Genomic DNA, 19,947 nt, shown 5'->3' with positions numbered 1-19,947 from the left:
AATTCTTGATATAATAGTTCACAGCAGGGCGTTCCAGCACCCACCAAGACTAACTGTGAGGGCTTACAGTGTTGTGGCAACACCAACACCTAGGGCACAAATTTCTGCATAGAATATACGGCAGGCCCCTACTTTCAAACATCCAACTTACAAACGACTCCTGCTTGCAAGCGGAAGGAGACAACAGGAAGTGAGAGAAAATCTACCTCTAGGAAGGGAAATTCGTTTCTGTAAGAGGAGTCTCCTGTCCACTGATGCTTTATCACCAATCCACATTTCACTAAAAAACCCACATTTTCCAAAACAATAAAAAATTGTCATTGGGACAGAAAGTGAGGTGCAATCTTCTGAACAGATGCACACAGACAGCAAAACAAATGTTACAGGGTGATAACCCTTCTCTATGTTTTCCGAAAAGCTTAAAAATAGTTTTTTTTGGCTGGAGCTACACTTCAAAAAAGTACCAGATCAAAATTACAAACAGATTCTACTTAACAAACCTAGAGTCCCTGTCTTGTTTGCACTGCCTGTATACTGCTGTTCAAAGTATATAGGGCCAAAGGGGCTGGTAATTACCTGAGGGGGACACTGCAACCCATGCTATTTTTCTCAATGATTTTCATCCATATTGCAGGGACTAGACCAGTGGTTCTCAACCTGGGGGTTGAATGATGATTTGTCAGGGGTCACCGAATCCTGGGCTGTACCTGAAGCCTGCACCACTCTTCCAGCCTTTTTGTGACCGCCCACTCAGTTCACAGCATGGCTGAGGTGCAGAGACTAGAGGTTATCTGACTGGTGAGGAACATGAAGTGGGAGGGGCTGGGGGAGACAGTATCTCCTGATTTCGGCATTGGTGTCACTGCTGCGAGACACCACAAAGTTGGAGACACAGTGAGTAACACTACCTGTGATTTTAGATGCCATTAAAAAGGCCCCACTACAGTTCTTGATCAAGGTCATCTGCTGATCTGAGAACACCCAAATTGGATCAGAACTCCCCCAGCACTGCCACTCATCCCATTCCCCCCACCAAGGAGTAAGAGAAGGAATAAAAATAGAGACTACAGGGAAGGGAGTGGAAAAGAGGAAGAGGAAGAAAGAAAAAATAAGATAAAAGAACAGGAAAGATGACTAGAGAGGGATGGGGAAAAAAACAAACAAGAAATTAGGATAGAGAGAGAAAAAAGGGAAAGAAAGGAGAACAAAGAGAAAGCATGGTATATCCTAAAATGTACCATAAGGCCCCTTTCACACGGGGCAGGTCAGTAATGATCCGCCTCCGTAAGCTCAGCGGGGATCGCTCCGTTGATCCCCGCTGAGCCGGCGGATGACAGGGCGGTGCCCACACACTGTGCAGGGACCGCCCTGTCTTTTCTCCGCTCTCCCCTATGGGGAGATCAGATGAACACGGACCGTATGTCCGTGTTCATCCGATCCGCTCTGCAGACGGAAGAAAAAAATAGGGTTTTCTTCCGTCTGCAAAATAGGATCTTTGCGGAGGCGGACGATTACGGGTGTCAGCGGATGTTCATCCGCTGACACCCGCAATCACATAGGGACCAATGTATGTCCCTTTTTCATCCGCAGATGGATGAAAAAGCGGACATACGGTCCGCACGTGTGAAAGGGGCCTAAGGGGTTTTAATACTATACGAGTGGAAGGGACTCAGGGAGCGCTAAATGTCCTTGGGTTAGGGGCACAAATTCTTGTCTTGCCTTGGGTGTTGACAACCCATGCTACGAAAATAACTTTACCATTAGGGGTCACCACAACTTGGGACATTTTATTAAGGGGGTCACAGCACTAGAAGGTTGAGAACCACTGGACTAGACATTATATTAAAGCCGCAAGCAGTTTTAAATGACTTTTTTCCTATAGTAATGTAATTTTGTGCAGGGACAGTTCTAAACACGTGGCACTTCACAGGCATACTATAGACACCCAGCAGGTACGATATTTAAAGAAATGTTTCAGGTTTTTTTCACTTTAAGCGTCATTAAAATCACTGCTCCCCAATGGCCAGCTTGCACTTCGCCATGTTGGCGGCACTGGTTTTAATAGGCAAGCTGGCACACTTGCAATTGCTAGGCAGAGATAACATGCACGCCCTAGGCTACTGTTAAGGTGTTTATTCTTTATGTTCCCCCTGCGGGCCTGGGGCTCTACATGGCTGTATGTTATGTACATTTGAACCATTGACCAATAAAATTGTTGATAAAAAAAAATAAAAAAAATCACTGCTCCCGAAAAAACTTCAGTTTTTAAAACTTTTTTGCATTGATACATGTCCCCTGGGGCAAGACCCGGTCCTCAGATCCGTTTTTGGACAATAACTTGCATATTAGCCTTTAAAAATTAGCACTTTTGGATTTCCAACGTCCGAGTCCCATAGACTTTCAATGTGGTTCTAAAGTTCGGTCCTTTCGAAGGTTCTGATGCGAACCGAACCAGGGGGGTGTTCGGCTCATCCCTACTTACTAACTGCAAGACCCCTTTCACACTGAAGCGCTGCTAAAACAGCAGCTAAAGCATCAGCCTTTTTGGGGTGCTTTCGGATCACTTTTAAAAGGCGCTTTGGAAGTGCTGCCCATTCATTTCAAATGGGCAGGGGCGTTTTTGGAGCGCTTTTTACAGTGCTCCAAACGCACCCCAACGATGCTGCTTGCAGGACCCATTCAAATAAATTGGTGTCAGTTTTCATGCACCATTTTAAGCGCTAAAACGACTGCAAACTGCCTCAGTGTGAAAGGGGTCTTAAATCAAATGGCTGTTTAGCACTCTATTAAACTTTTCTGCTGCCTTTGTCACAGTTGACTACCTAAAATAAAATAAAAAAAAACACACACACACACACACACACACACACACATATATCTAGTTCCTTGACTCCCAAGACTTGTTCCTTCCTGTTTTTTCTATCCAAGTGCCACAACTGCCACCTACAAATGTACCTCCTCTCTTTCTGTAGGGGTTACCCCCCCAAGGCTCTGTTCTTGCACCCCTGCCATTTTATTTAAATCTGCACCTCCTCCCTTGGTCAGTTGATAACCTTGCATGATTCCAATACAATCTCTACAAGCCGATGACATGCAACTATCTTTCTACTCCTGAGCTCTCCCCTTCAGTCTCCTTGCACATCATTCATTTATATCACCAATTTACTAACCGACATAAGCATGGATGTCGCAGTTTCTAAAACTCATGAGGCGTTTTCTAAAAACAATCACCACATTCACCGTCACCACCACAATTTTCTTCATAGTCACATTCACCATTACCACCACAATTTTCTTCATCATCAATATATCAATCATTACATTCATCATCATCATCTCAATCATTACATTCATCATCACATTCAGCACCATTACATTTATCATCGGCAAGCATCATCACATTTATCAGCATCATATTCATCACCATATCACATCCTATTCATCATCATCCCATTTATCACCACAATTTTCTTCATAATCATATTCATCATAACCATCACCACCAAATTCATCATAGCCATCACCATATTCATCATAACCATCATCACAATTATCACTGCATTCATCATCACAATTTTCTTCATCATCATCACATTAATCACCATTACATTCATCATACGCATCATCACATTCATCCCCATCATATCAATCGCATTCATCATCATCATCACATTCACAACAATCATCATCACCACAATTTTCTTCATCATCACCACATTCCTCATCACATTTAGCATCATCACATTTATCATCAATGGTTTACGAGTCACTGGTTTTTGCCTAGTGCACATGACTTGAGAAGAATAGGTGATTAAATGCTATGTCAAATAGTTTTATTATTCATCTACATTTATTGTCATTTGTCAAATACAACATATGTAGTGTAAATAAAGACAGAAGAGACATTAACACATTAAATTCAATATAATCCAATATTCACTTTACAAGAAAATAAAATGAGTCACAAAGACCAAAAACATGAAGCATTGTGTCAAAATGGGCATCATATGTATATTTACAGCACTGTGTAATTAGTCAAATATATAGTGTATTTCATTTACATATGAAAATACAACTTGAATATGTTATTTTAGAAAAATAAAAGAGGAATTGCATTCCCAAAAAACACAAAAAGGTGTACACAGCATGTAGTCTCTTTGAAGCCTGGGAAACCTAAAGTCTTTAAAAAAGGGCTGAATTAGGCCGTTTCTTAGTCAAATATCGAGGTAACCTTAAAAGAACTCCAGGTAAATGCTTATTAATCCTTACGGTTGTGTGTAAGTTACCTCTAATGGAGGTGTATCCCATGGCTTCTTGGAAATTTACAATTTCATTCAGCTCATTCTATACGTCAACAAGTACAAGGCATTCTGTGATTGGGGCAATAAGAGGAGGAACAGATAAATAATGTAGAACGCAAAAGCCAGAAGAATATTGTGAGCTATACTATACACCTAAATAAAAAGTATACCGTTTACAAGAATGAGCAGAGATCTTGGCTGTTGGATACACCTCATTTGAGACAACTTTTTTTTTCTTACAGAACAGTAAGGACTAGAAGCCATTTGCCTGGTGTAACTCAAACGGGAGCAACCGTTTTTTTTTTTTTTACACATATGCCAAAAAAATAAGCGAAGGTATAGTCACAAGCACTCTTTTGTACATTTCAAAGAACCTTAAGTGGTGTCCACATTTTGTAAACCCAACAGGAAATTTTTCATGGTTTAAAAAAAATAAAAAAGGAGCACCAACTTGTTTATTTACCCTTTGCCTGATATAGGTCAGGTGCTTCTATAGACCACAACTTACCCAAGGGTTGCAGGAAGGGGAATGCTTGCTACAACCTTCAATAAAAGGCCCATTTATTTACCCAGGCTTCATTCAACATTTTTATGTTAAAGAGCAATGCTTAAATCTTGTACAAACGTACGGGTTTCCCGACAGACTTTTTACCGATGGGAAACCCCGAGGAGAAAACCGAGACTCTGCTCGGTAACTTTTTCCCCCTCTACTTCCCAACAGGATAACTGCCATAAGAGCTTAGGTTGGGAACCCCGGCCGTGTGTATGCTCCACCGCAGTGTTTCCCATAGGAAAACGGGTTAAAAGAAAGCTGGTTCTCTTTTTTCCCCCCCCCCATCGGTTTTCCTATCAGGAAAACTGCGACGGAGCATACACACGGCCAGTTTTCCTGGCCAAAAACTCTCGTGGCAGTTTTCCCGGTCGTGTGTACGAGGCTTTACAGCAAGCATCGCTACACTCTCTAGCACATGGGTCTTCAAACTATGGCCCTCCAGTTGTTCAGGAACTACAATTCCCATCATGCCTAGTCATGTCAGTGTGTTACAATGCCTCATGGGATGTGTAGTTCCGCAACAGCTTGAGGGCCGTAGTTTAAGTATCCCTGCTCTCGCACTTCATAATAGATGGCCATTGGGCCATCAGAGGCTTTTATTGCGTAAGCTACATAAGTAAAATGTAGTAGTGATAAATGTCTAATAAGCTTACAATGCTATTGTTGTGTGAGACCAATAGCTACCACAGACCACTTGTGTAGCTTACACCACAGTATCATTTTTGTTCCATCGGTAGCAATAGTTTACTACTATTCGTAACGAATCCCTATGGATTGTAGCAGATTCAATAAGTTTGGTAAAAGCAGAGTTTGATACTCTTTTTTTTTTTTTAACTTCTGAAATTCCCAGGCTTGCAAAGTATTAAAACAGAAAGGCAACTACATACTCCCAAAAAGGGAAGGGGATACAAGGCCACATGGTCACAATTGGGTGGGAACAAAGAAAAAAAAAAACAAACACACAGGGAAAAGTCCTGTTGCAGGATCACCACTTTAAAATTTCAAAAGTTTGCTAATTTGCAGTGATAGGTCATCTTTAATTTATTATAATGCCGACTTTTAAAGCATTATATAACATTTCGGTTAAACGCTAGATAAAGGTTTCTTTATTTGCAAATAACTAGGTTTCAGATACACCAGGTGAAAACTAGAAGCAACATTTTCACCGAAACACTACACAATATACCACTTATTGAGCATTTCATACATACTCATTTGTAGGTCATTTTCCAAACTACTGAATTAGTTCTAAAGCTTTAAGGGGTTGTGTTCAAAGACACTTTTTGTGTTCTGCTGTCCTGAGTTGTGTTCACGTGGTAAACACAGCCGAGCAGTTTCTGCAAAAAAAAAAAGGGAAGCTGTGCTTTATCCCCCCCCCCCCCCACTTTGTCCACATGCACGCTTATTTTTCACTCAGAATAGCAATCCATAAAATGCAAATGTGCCAGCTAAGTGCCTAGCACCCATAGAAACACAGTGCCTATGCACACAATCCCATGGGCTTGAAATGACAGTCGGAAGATTTGACCACTGAACAACCGTCAGAGCAATTATGACACGGACTTGCATGCTTATTGTGTATCGGCGTATAAAGGGGTGGGCAGGAGGGACAGCTGTCCTGGTTACTGTAGTATCATGTGAGGTAGGAGGGGTTGCCACAAGGAGAAGGAGGGGGTGTGTGTTGGAAGGTGGAATTTAGGCGGTAATCATTTTCTAGGAGGGGAAATTTGGGGGGAGGGGCGATTTGTGTTGGGAGGGAGGATGACGGAAAGATGATATGTGCTGAGGTCTGCCAAATAATATATATATATTTTTTTTTAAAAGTTAGCAGCTACAAACACTGCAGCTGCTGACTTTTAAAATAAGGACTCTTGCCTGTCCAAGGCACCCGCGATGTCGGCACCCAAAGCCGATCTCCCCCCTCAGCTCTCGGATGCTGCTGCCGCCATCTTCAGTAAGGGAATCAGGAAGTGAAGCCTTGCAGCTTCACTTCCTGGTTCCTTACTGCACATGCGCGAGTCGCAATCCGAATGGTCCCTGCTGTCTTCTGGGACATGTGCCTCTCCCAGAAGACAGTGGGAGGGGGGCGGAGGAGGCGCCGGACGTGGCGTAGATAGCTGCAGATAATGTGGCCAGCTATGTCCGGAAGTGGTAGCAAATACCTGTATTACACAGGTATCTGCTCCCTCCTCCCCCCTGAAAGGTGACACCAGAGGGGGGAAAAATCCGGACAGCAAAAGTTCAATTTTTGGGTGGTAGTGGTAGGCATGCACAGTTTGGCATATTCGCCCTGGGCTCTAGACGACCTTCTCCCGGCACTGGCGGTATACGCCAATGCATCAAGCATTATCTTAGTCATTGTTCCTAAGTCTAGGAAAAACTTTTGAAAGATGGAGCCTCTCAGAAATTGGTTGGTCAAACGGGAGGTCTTAATAAGTATATGATAGTTCCTCCAATCGCCAGACATTCTTCTCAGATCTATGGGCACCTTTAGGAAAAATCTGTGGCCTCTATTTTTACTTATATCAACATGGTACCTGCTTTATTCACAGAAGCCACTAGGCGGATATACATTAAAATAAAACGGTTATAAAAAAAAAGATAATTAATTAAAGCTGGATAAGGCTTAAATAAACCAGCTGTTTTATGGAGCAGACGCCAAAAACAAAAAACACAAATAAGCATCAAAGGAACAGGGAGGATTGTGGAAAGGCAGGATCAGATATACTAAGGCACTGAATTGTTAAACTGGTTCTTTAATGCCAAAAAGGAGCCAGAAAAAAAATAGACACTGAGCAAAGACCAGCACGAATCTATCGCGTTACAGATACTTAAGTCAACGTGGAGTTAGACAACAGTCCTTATCGGTTTAAAAATGACGACAACTAAAAAATACAAATATCCATAAACTGGATTCTAAAAGGCACCACAGCAAAAACATAAAAAAGGGGCCTGCCCAAAATCAGCACAACCGAGTCTCACAAATAAAAGGCAAAACCCCCCCTTGTGCTTTGCTTACAAGATGCTTTGGTATCTAAACAAGTCAGAACAGCCATGACCCACCGCTTTAAAGGGAATCTACAACGGGTTTTCTTTTTTCTTATATGTGTATTAACTACAATGTTTAAAAACTGCCTCACTCGCCAATAAAAAAAATAAAAAAGTTAAATTAAATTAAAAATATCTTTACCTTGGTAACTGTTCATTATTTACAATTTTTTTTTTTTGAGCTGCACAGCCGTGTGTGTGCGCGCATGCTTGGAGGCAACCCCTACCAGTATTATATAAGGCAGCTGGAAAACCTTGTTTTTTTTTTTTGTCCTTGGACCAGTTTAGGATAGCCGATTACGCACCTTAGAACATCCCAGGGTGCACTACAAATAATGCTCCCACTGCCTAGGACTTCTCATAACCATCTACTCACAAAATGAGATTCCATGGCAGCAAATGCACTCACTGGATGGGGCAATGGCAGCTGGTGGGACTCACCCCTGAAGGCCCCTAGTAGGAAAAATCTAACTAGTTTCAGAGAGGCACACAAGGAGGTTTTTCTGGCTGGGAAAAATAGCAGGCATCTTTTTTTTTTTTTTTTAGGCATTTGTAATAAATAGCATGGTTGACAGGTGGTTTGCCATAATCGGTGAGATATGCCAGCTCATTACACTTTTTTGTTTATTTTTGCATAATACAGTATTTTAAGAGACTCAACTTTTTTTTTTTACGAAAGGTAAATCCACTTTGCACTACACTGGAAGTGCAGTCGCTGTAGATCTAAGGGGGACATGTAAGGAAAATAAATAAATAATTTTTGCTTGTACACGATTGGATCATAAAATCAGCAGAGTTTCACCTCATTTCAGAGCTTCCCCTCAGATCTACAGTGACTGCACTTACAAGAGTGGATTTCCCTTTAGTAAATCCGCCCCTATATATTAAATACCTTTCAAAAACAAAAAGCTTTTGACAGTAAGGTTTGCTCCATCCAGCTAACTGGCATCAATAAAAAAAAAAAGACACACCACAGAAACCAATAATAAAGTAATTGTGATGTTACCGAGTGCTGTAATCTACTTGGCATTGCCCACCACACGTTATCTGCCAAATTCATGCCCTGCCCTCAGTTATGTCAATTTATTAAACTGTGTTGTGCTGGTGATGTGAAGCACTGTGTAATACAAGGGCAATTTAAGTTAAAAAGCCAGAGTGCAGTGTTGGCCCTGATACCAAGCATAGCCCGGGTGACTATTTTTTACAAGTAATTAATGTTTTATCTTTGTTTTAGTTGAAAGGGATTTTTAAAAATCACATTCAGTTCTTTGCACTGGCTCTAGGCAACAAACGACATGTCTAAGGTTGCAGGCAAACAGAGTTTTCATAGTTGCCGTTTTTCGCAGCTATAAACCCAAGTAATTATGTCTTAGAGATTTTACACCCGCAAGACATACAGTGGTCAAAGTATTCCACCATCAATTATTAATTTATTCCGATTTATAGGCCTTGCCACAAATCAAGACCACATAGTTCCTCTTTTTTTTCCCCTGCAACGGAAAAGCATAATGGGCTAGTATGCATTGCATACTAGCCTATTATGTGCCACTTCCCTGCAAACGAAGCCTGCGATCTCCCCGCTTGTGGCCGCATCTATCTTCGACCCTCTTCCTTCCGGGGCCACGGACTCTGGCTCTGTGACTGGCCTAAGTCGAGTGATGTCACTCCCACGCATGCGCATGGGAGCGGTCAGTCATGGCGCTTCTAGTGAAGAAATGGCAGAGAGGGCTGTTCATTCAGAATGCATGCGCCAATGACATCGGCGTACTACAAGGTAAATATCTCCTAAACGCCACACGGTTAGGAGATATTTACAGTACCTATAGGCAAGCCTTACCTATAGCTACAACTTCAACATTAGGGGTATAGAACCACTTGAATTTCAATATTTGTGGCTGGCCAATCAGCTGCTTTTCTGAGGAGGTCCCTTGCCCACTCATGACTGCTGGCAAGTACAAATACTAAATATTTTATATTTAAATTCACACAATACACTAACCATCATGTTGACAAATCAATTTTTTCGCCCTATAGATTCCCTTTAAAACGGATAAAAAAAAATTCCATTTGCAGGAATATAAACCAGTGTCATGCCAAAAGTACAGTACATGCTCCTAAAGTCTGAAAAAGTGTAATGAGCAGATGTTAGAGAAAATCCTTCAACTAGTTGTCACATCTTTGTTAATGAGCATAAAAAAAAAAAAAAAAAAAAAAAAAAAAAAAGTCATACTCTTGGCAAGCACACGCCGCAGACTACACTACTTACTTGAATATCATGATCTACTATTTTTATGTACAGTAACTTTCATTTCATCAGATCTCCAAGCACAGTCATGCATTGCAGGTACTTATTGTGTTTAAACGCGGTAGGATTTGGCAAAAAAAACTGCCCAGTTCAGGATAACGAGGTAACAGAGCCATGGTGCAGTTAGGAACCCAACAATGTACCTAACTGGATTAGGAAAATGGAAAGCCTGAGCTATAATCCCTAAAGCTTCCAAAAATAAAATGGAAACATCTTCTAGAATACCAACTCAGAACTCAGAAATGTATTTAGGAGGAAAAATAAGTAAGGTCAAAAAGTAAGGTCAAAAGGATAAATTAGCACATAGCACACGTCTGGAGTGAGATTGTCAGGAATGCGGTGACGTCACATTTGTCCCGTGCCAAACTTCGCTTTTCAGGACTTGAACACTGAATTTCAATGAATGGCAGAGTTCTTCCAAAAGACGTGTCATGTGTGGCAGAGGCACTAAATTCACGGAGTTCTTGTTTGAGGCAGGTTTGCCTTCAAAACATGAGGTGATTCCATTACGGGGAGCAATAAGGCGCTGGCAACTTTTTTGCATTACACGTCCTGCATGGAGTGGTTCATCTCCACACGTTCCCTCTTCACTGGCGTCTCGCCAGATGCATCGTCACTGCCTAGATCACTCATGTTATCTGTAAAAAAAAACAGAAAGACCATAAATAAAAGTCACTTCCACTAATCTCCATTTACCAATGAAGTGTCAACAGGACACTGTTGACGCTTCATTGGAGGCTGAACGCGTTTAGAAGCGATTGGTGCTTGAAATGCCTCTAAAGCTCAACTTACCTTTATCCATTGTTACCGGAGACATAGTAGACAGGTCACTGAACTACAAGAGATAAAAATACAATTACATTAGTATATAATCTAAAAACACATGTGGTACACAAAAACGAAGACCATTTGAAAATCTGTGAGCTCACCTCGCCCATCACTGCAATAGGCGTCTCTCCTGTTGCCTGAGCCACTCTGTGCTCTACTAGGTAGAACATGTACTCATCATACAGCAATCGGATTAAGTGAAAGGATCCAAAACTAGCGGCACTGCGCAGGGTGAGATCCCGGATAACCATTGAACTGTAAGAGAGAAAAGAAGTTGGGAAAGTTTACTGAAAGTGGAACTTCAAACATTTTCCCTTTTTGTTATAGATCGAATGGCAAGGGTTGTTTTAACAGAAACCTGAGAAAAAGGCAAGCCATTGATGACGACTTGTTTTGCCATACCTGGATTTTATGTGCATTTCCATTTTTGCATCCAAAATTTGGATAACATTTACTTTATATTTGTAACATGTTCTCATTCACATAGCATAACTAACAAAAATTTAGAAATTGCAGCTTACAGTTTCAGATACATTTTTTTCTCCGAGACTGAAAAATCCTTCTTAGTGCTCCTTGACTTGCATTTGCCCTAATTATTCCTGTCTGAACTGTGCCTAAACAAATGAACAAGACTATGTCCTAAATATGGGTAACCACTAGCCGACCGTACTATAGCAGAATGACGGCTACAGCGCGGACAGCTAGTTCTGGGAGGCAGTCATAGGACGATGAGATTTTCAGGTGCAACACGGAAAAAAACACACACTTAAGAAATGTACACAGTTATCTATTCAAAGACATAGAAACTGTGCCTAAACAAAAAGTTATAAAAATTATGGGCCAGATTCACGTACTTACGCTGCGGCATAACGCATGTCATTTACGTTACACCGCCGCAAGTTGCAAGTTTTTAGCGCAAGTGCTTGATTCACAAAGCACTTGCCTGTAAACTTGCGGCGGCGTAACGTAAATCCGTCCGGTCGCAAGCCTGCCTAATTCAAATGGGCGTGTACCATTTAAATTAGGCGCATTCCCGCGCCGAACGTTCTGCGCATGCTCCGTTAGGAAATTTCCCGCCGTGCACGAAATTACGGTGCCCCAACGTGTTTTTTGAACGGCGACGTGCGTTACGTCCTTTCGTATTCCTGGACGTCTTACGCAAAAAAAAAAAAAATATTTAAATTCGACGCGGGAACGACGGCCATACTTTAACATGAGCGGTCTAATATTACACCACCTAAATAGCAATCGCAACTTTACGACGGGAAAAAACGACTAGCGACGACGTAAGAGAATGCGACGAACGCGCGTACCTTCGTGGATCGCCGTAAACAGCTAATTTGCATACCCAACGCAGAAAACGACGCAAACTCCACCCAGCGGTCGCCGAAGTATTGCATCCTAAGATCCAAAGGCGTACGAAGCCGTACGCCTGTCGGATCTTAGCCAAATGCCGTCGTATCTTTGTTTGTGAATTACAAATAAAGATATGACGCGGCAAATTTGAAAGTCCGCCGGAGTATCCGCAGATACTCTGGCGTACTTTTTCTGTGAATCTGGCCCTATATATATATATATATATATATATATATATATTTTTTTTATTAAATAATCACACATTTAATGAAGGAAAACACTGGAGGTTCTCAATGTGACTGCGAAAATAAAAATACATATAATTTTAAGACAATGACCAAACATGCATCAACCAAAGGCAAAGGGAATGTCCGACTTTGATATTTGTGAGAAGTACTTAAGAGCGTGGGGACTCAGAATACATTTTAGATACTGGATCAGCATGACAGCCAGGCAATCATTTCCATAAGGAGAGATTAGTAATGGCAGCTTCCATATTTTCTTAGAAGCAACACAATGAAAATACATTACCCCAATTCAAATCTGAAACAAATAAAAACATTTCTTTAAACTACATAACCAGAACAGCTGGGTTCCCACCAGAAATGCAACAATGGCCAATAGCAGAGGAAACAGAACGGGCTGGCACTTCCATAATGATGGATGAATCTTTACAAAGATGTGCCAGTCTGAGCCTCAAGAAAAGAGTTCGATTACATTTAAAGGCCAATTCTGTATAGAAACATTTTCATATGCATCTATTTACGTATTCATATGTGGTCAACCTAAATGTAGAAAACTCTAAAACAGGGATATGCAATTAGCGGACCTCCAGCTGTTACAGAACTACAAGTTCTTTAAGGCATAGCAAGACTCTGACAGCCACAAGCATGACACCCAGAGGCAGAGGCATGATGGGACTTGTAGTTTTGCAACAGCTGGAGGTCCGCCAATTGCATATTCCTGCTATAAAAATTTAGAGTATGGTAACAATGTTATCCTCTAACCTGTAAAAAGACCACTTCAACAGAAATTGTCTGGCAGCCTTTGGAAAACTGGAACTCCCTTCATAAGGCTTTAGCACCTGGGTGACTACATTATCCAACCAATTTGCCCACTGGTCCAACGAGCTCTGCTGCTGCAGGGTTAACTTGAAGTCTTGTTCCAGCTTCTGAACCATGCCTTCTTCACACTGGCATACCCAGGACGCTTGTTCCTGTTAGCAGCAAAGACAGAACAATGGCATAAGTAAACTCATTTTTAATATAGGATTTAAAAAAAAAAAAAAAAAAAAAAAACTTCTTGGCAAGCAATAATAAAAATAAGATGGGGTTTAAGCATAATGTGCAGGAGAGGAATCTGGAAGATTTGACAGTGTTCAGTATTTTCTGGAAATGTAAGCAGGAGTTGGGGTATAATGGCAGGCTATATATGTAGGATAGAAGAAGGCAGCATATTATGGCTGCCAGTATGTGCAGGAGGAGTGCAGACAGTAGGATGGTGGGCAGGACTTGTACAAGGAGTGTGCTGATGGATAGGATGGTGGGAAGTATGTGCAGGAGAGGAGCATGAAGGCAGGCCGCACAAGCAGGAGAGGAGCATGAAGGCAGGCCGTATGTTCTGCCTATGTATTGCAAATTTCAGACTTTGAACAACCCTCAGTTCTATTGGTAGGTGAATGAGCTGACCGATATACGTCACTGAGTCATATCCTGAGTTCAATGGTTTACCAACATCCCTCAACCCAAAAGGGATGAAACAGAAAGAATCTAAAAACAAAAAACAAACAAACAGACAAGAGATAAATCAGTTCAGTTATTTACCTGAACGTTTGCAAAATCTACTCTGTTAAGATCGCTGAGCATCTGATTGATTTGCGATGTATTTTGCAAAACCGCACGGGCAGCTTGTGCCAAATGATTCAAGGAGGTGTATCGACGCAGAGTCTGGGCAAAGGCACTGACAACACCAACCTACAAAAAAAAAAAAAAAAAATACAATATACAAATAAAAAGGTATTAATTTACCGTTGATTACTTTAGGAAAATATTTTTTATATACCTTTGCCTGGACTATTTGCTGGGGAAAATCAGTCATGGCATTTGTTAGCCATCCTTCCAGACTCTTTGCAAAATTCCGTATTGCCTGGGTTAGAGTACCTAAAAAAGAAAAGAAAGTGCAACCCAAAATTTAATTTAAAAAGTTAGTCATTAGAATGCAAAAACGTTGTATGGATTCTGAATCTATGTTGATAAAAGGTCCTTTTTACACAGTATAGATCTGTGTTTTTCAGCAGGGAATCTGTCCACTGATCCCCCGTTGAGGTGAGTGCGGGTGGGCTGATGACAGGGCACAGACACAGTTGAATGTAAACAGACCAGTTATCCATTTACACCCGACTGCCCTCAGATCCAATCTTGCCAGAGTGGAACGGATCACCTTCCGTTTGCTTTTGCTGGATTGGAGGTAGGTGGGTGTAAAAACAGTCTGCCTGAGAAACGGACAGGAGGACCCAATCGGACTGCTCATGTGAAAGAGGGCATACTCCACTAATAATTATCTCAAAAGCTCCATCAAGTTAGATATTTGCATAGGAATCCCAGCTCTCTATAGACAGGAGAGGCTTCCCTCTCACCACTGGGTACTTTCAGAGTGGGAAATAACAGTCACTTGCAAGGCGATATAACAGCCACCGATTGTAAGGAAGGGGAAACCCTGCTAAAGGTGTTCATTGAGATTAAAAAATAAAATTAAAAAAAAGGGGGATGTAAACCTTTGAGGTTTTTCACCTTAATGCATTCTATGCATGAAGATGAAAAACCTTTTGTGCTGCAGGTACTTAACTGAACCCGATCGTTCCAGCTACAGGGACGAGCCCAGCAGCTCCAGCCACTGTCTCGGGTCCTCACTGGATAGATTGATAGCAGCAGGAGCCATTGGCTCCTGCTGCTGTCAATCAAATCCAGTGACACAGGAGATGCGTAAATTAAAGCAGCAGCAGTACTCGGGAGCACAGGTGCCCCCATGGAATGCGGCTCTCTGTTGGTGCACTCAAGAAGAAAAAGGAGTCAGGAGCGCTGCTGAGGGACCCCAGAAAAGGAGGATCGGAGTCGCTCTGTGCAAAACCCTTGCACAGAGGTGTTAAGTAGGGCATGTTTTTTTTTTTTTTTTTAAATTACAAAACTTTCCAACCCCTTTAAAGAGGCATGTGGGCTATTTATATCACCAGTGTCTGCTCAACACTGAAATATCAGTTTGAAGACTTTCAAACATGTTTTAGATTGCAAAACAGGAAAGGACAACTGGCTTTCTAAATATCACTCACTAAAATTCTTTTTTGTGAGACTTTACATTGTACCTAGTGGGGAATGGCCAAATTTTGCCGATGGGTAAAGTTTATTTCTAAACATTTCTGTCCATTAAATATATAGCCGATAATTTGCAGAATTAAATGCTGGCTATACACTAGACACAGTGGATGCTTGACGAGGGTAAAGCAAAGCTAATAAAGGTAATGAATCCTACTTACACCATTACAGATATTACTAGGCTATTATGGGCCAGTATGGTTTTTTTTTTAATCAAAATTAGTTAACTATAAAACTATAGGTGTCTTGCTTTTCCTAACCTGAAATAGGAACTGCCTAATTTGCACTACAAAAGATTCAAATTAGTACTGGAAAAATGTTGTCTGGAGAATGAGACCATTACTTGTTTTAAGTCTTGTGGAAGATAGTTTGATAAATTAGGACTACACTGAATAAGAACAGGAGAGAACATAACCGTAATTATATGTATGCTCAAATCTGCCAGTCCTTTGGAAAAGGAATTCCAGAGGTAGCAAGAGAACATTTACTTTATCCTCAAGTAATGCCAGAGAATGTATAGAGAACCATAACCCTGGAGTAAGGATGAGGAATGCAGTATGCTTTTAAAAAGTAGTACATTTTTGGTGCGATTTTAGCCCATTCAAATAAATGGGCTAAAAAAAAAAAACACACCACATAGGAACATGGACCTTGTTCCTATACGATTTAAATGTAAACTGTCCTTAATTGTAACAAAAAAAATAAAATAATAATATTATACGTTAAGCATCTCTAGATTTTCGAAAAACAAATTACAAAAGAAATTGACCAGATGCTACTCAAAAAAGTTATTACAAAACGATATTAAAGCACACAGCACCCAGTTATCTATAGAGGGGGGGGGGGGTATTTAAAAGGGATCACTGCCCTTTAAACTTAGCCACACAGAAATTATATCAACCTATGATGTAAAAAATTTGTTCATATTTATAAAATATTTTTTTGTTTAAAAATAAAAGTTTAACCAAAAAATAAAGTTTTTTGGTGCCAATTTTCTCAGTTTCAACTCTGATAATTGTACTTTTACATTCTAGTCTTGAGGCCCTCTAGTGGAGAAAAATAGCAGCACATGCAAATTTGAACATAGTAAAGAGACCGTTTATAATCTTCATAATCTCAGCATGGTTTTTGAAACGGAATGCGCAGTTATCATTTATTTTTAAAGTTGGATACCAGCAAGCAGACTCAACCCTTTTTCTTGTTCCAATCTCAGTCGGTATTCCCAATTTTTGGTTTAGTACACCCTAAATCCCGTACTCACCTGTGATGGCAGAGGCAGATGGCTCGCCAACCAGATCAAAAACCGGTGACCCTGATGCCAATCTGTCTACTTATGACTTATTGTCATTTAGTAAATCACATATAAAGAAAATGGTACCCAACACTGTTATCTGTCCCCTATAAGGGTGAGATCTGTCTTTCGCCTCCATGTACCCCCTTTTGTTTCTTTTTTTTTGTGCGTATTTAAGCTTAAATAGCCAAACATTATTCTTTTAAAAATTGCTGTAAACATTTCAAATAACGTGCATCTTTGCTTAGTACTCACTTGGGACAGGCCGCAAAACATCTGGAATTAGAATTTCCACTAGAGCTTGATATAGAATGTGGTCACAGCCCCTCATCCATCTCATAACAGGCTCATATTTACACAGAACCATCAGTATATCCTTGGGGATGACCGCTTCCTGCTCCTCCTCACTGTGTTAGAAGACAAGGTATCCGTCAATAAAAATGTCAGTGTGATCTGCTATTAAGGCTTTAGTAACCAGCAGCAAAATCAAGACAATGCATCTCATTGAGCGATTTCAGACAAAAAGCAACAAACAACGTGGTTGATAAAAACGTTGAATGAAAGTGCCAGGAGGAGCGGCGGCCCTGGCATGAGGCTGTTTTTTTTTTTCACGCTACGATGTATGAAATGCTGCAGAAGAAGCCATACACACGGGTATGAAAGTAGAAAACAGGATTTTGGTACTTCATGTAAAACCTTTTACTTAACCACGTCAATACCAGGCACTTTCCCCCTTTCCGGCCCAGGACAATTTTTAGCTTTCAGTGCTGTCACATTTTGACTGACAATAGCGCAGTCATACAACAATGTACCCAAACTAAATTTTTATAATTTTCTTCCCACAAATAGAGCTTTCTTTTCGTGGTATTTGATCACCTCTGCGGTTTTATTTTTTTTGCACTATAAAAAAAAAAAAAAAAAAAAAAACGAAGATTTTGAAAGAAAGAACTGATGGGCACTGGATAGGCAGCACCGATTATGAGCTACTGACACGCATTACTGAGTAGCATCTAAAGGGCGCTGATTGACACTTTTATGGGCACTGGTAGGTGTTTATTATGGGGCACAGGCTGGCAGGTGATGGGCACATCTGATGGGGGCTGCACTGATCATCAATATGCCGATTATCAGCGCAGAACCCCCCTCTGACAGGGAGAGTCGTCGTTCGTCTCTCCCTGTCAGCGTGAACCGAGGAAAGCCATTTACCGCCACTTCCTGGTTCACACGATGATCAGCTGTGATTGGTCACAGATGATCACGTGGCAAGAAGCCTTTGTCAGCGGCTCCATACCACGATCAGAGCTGCAGTGTGATAGAATGACACACAGCACCTTCAATCGCCGTGCTGTACACCCCACCTTCGATCGTCGTGCTGTACACCCCACCTTCGATCGTCGTGCTGTACACCCCCGCGTGTCGGCTTGTTACCCGTATCATGTCATATAATGTTCGATCAGGATAACTAAACCACTTTTCCGCCATCATATTGCAATATGGGGGGCGGCAAGTAGTTAAAGTTTATTGAGAGACACATGAATGAAGGAATTCTTAAGTCCCATTCACACTTGCGAATGTGGCTATTTAAGATGGGAGACCCAGTGTTGGTTCAATGAGATTAGCAGCAGAGAAGAAGCTCCATTGAAAGCAATGCTGACAACTCCCGCAGCCAGTCGCATGGAATCGCTCATGCAGCAACTACCTGCAAATGCGCTAACCTCCTGAAAAGCAGCATAAAATACAAAAAAATTGCTACATTCCTGTGTCCCTTATTGAATAAGAAAAATGTTCTGCCCTTGTACTCTGCAGTTAGATGTATGGGGGCACTGCAAAAACATAGCAACCCCAACAGCAAGAATTATGGTTCTCACAAGATTTTACATCTTAATGAAAGGCCGCTTTAAAGCTGTCAGAACTAGAGCCACACACACACACACACATAAAAAAAATTCTCTTGATGGTTGCTCAAATTAAGCCCTGGTTCAACACTGCTGCGATTTGACATGTCAAATCAGCGGCTTTTGCTGGCAATGACACCGTCCTAATTGGTTCAACGCTGATTACAAACAGTAGTTTCTGTACTACTTTTTGTGAAATTTCTGCCCACAATTTAGATTGACATCTGTGCAGAAACCTGCACAGATATCTCTGTAATCGCGGCCGAAATAGCGACTGCCAGCGAGACTTGCACGGCTTCACTCCCGCAGCCCAGTGTGAGCCTGGGCTAAAGGTTGCATTTTATTTTTTTAAGTCTTGGATAGAGTAGGAACATGTTCGTGCACACAGAAGGCTTTTTTCCTTCATGCATCGAATGCATGAAGGGAAAAAAAACGTTACGCTTTACAAACTACTACTAATACACTACAGATGTATCATTGGTGTACCCATTGGCAAGACTTCTCCCTTTCAGCCCCCAGTGACACCAGTCATAACAGAACGGGAGGGTAAATCTCTACATCCAAGAAAAGAAAAAAAAAGAAAAAAAAACAAACACACACAAAACTTTTAATAAAGAGGCTACTCTGCTCATAATCAAATGAAGTGGCTTTCTCACCTTGATAATGCTGTTGAGCCATCCGGAGAAGACGGTTTAGAGTTCCAGAAAGCCAGCCACAATTTCTCAATATATTGGAACTGCAGATTCATCACAACATCTACAGTTGCCTGTAGGATTAAAAAGAATATATATAAAAAGAGTTGCATCACTGGTCTCTGGATATAATTTATACCCAAATAATGTTTACCCCCTTGCTTTGATTTGCACACACAATGTTCTGGAGGACAACACCTGTGTTACAAAGTCATTTTAGTGACCAAATATACCATTAATGCTGTGTAGAGGTAAGAGCCTACTGGGAACACATTTCCCTAAATATTGTCAAAATGTATTTACCCCTTTT

The 19,947-nt window shown here is 41.1% G+C and overlaps 1 protein-coding gene and 1 non-coding gene across 4 annotated transcripts in view; both read right to left on the bottom strand.

The window, feature by feature from the left end:
• Positions 1-8,852: 8,852 nt before the first annotated feature.
• RFX2 (regulatory factor X2) overlaps positions 8,853-19,947 on the bottom strand; it is a 51,208-nt gene continuing 40,113 nt past the window's right edge. For 2 of the 3 annotated variants that reach the window (XM_040327254.1, XM_040327265.1), the window contains 8 exons: positions 19,602-19,711; positions 17,306-17,457; positions 14,453-14,550; positions 14,215-14,364; positions 13,399-13,607; positions 11,137-11,290; positions 11,000-11,042; positions 10,257-10,845 (listed from right to left, as the gene is read on the bottom strand). In XM_040327254.1, coding sequence (XP_040183188.1) covers positions 10,751-10,845; positions 11,000-11,042; positions 11,137-11,290; positions 13,399-13,607; positions 14,215-14,364; positions 14,453-14,550; positions 17,306-17,457; positions 19,602-19,711 — 1,011 coding nt within the window. In that variant the 3' untranslated portion in view covers positions 10,257-10,750. Of the gene's footprint in view, positions 10,846-10,999; positions 11,043-11,136; positions 11,291-13,398; positions 13,608-14,214; positions 14,365-14,452; positions 14,551-17,305; positions 17,458-19,601; positions 19,712-19,947 lie in introns of all 3 variants that reach the window. The other variant, XM_040327259.1, reaches the window with a different exon arrangement.
• Positions 16,183-16,311, bottom strand: LOC120925416. The gene has a single exon (XR_005746689.1). It is a non-coding gene; the product is annotated as a small nucleolar RNA SNORA49 (small nucleolar RNA).

The sequence above is a fragment of the Rana temporaria genome, chromosome 1 (genome assembly GCF_905171775.1).
Source record: "Rana temporaria chromosome 1, aRanTem1.1, whole genome shotgun sequence".
NCBI lineage: Eukaryota > Metazoa > Chordata > Amphibia > Anura > Ranidae > Rana > Rana temporaria.
Note: the sequence above shows the minus strand (reverse complement) of the source record. Positions and strands in the feature narration are given on the sequence as shown.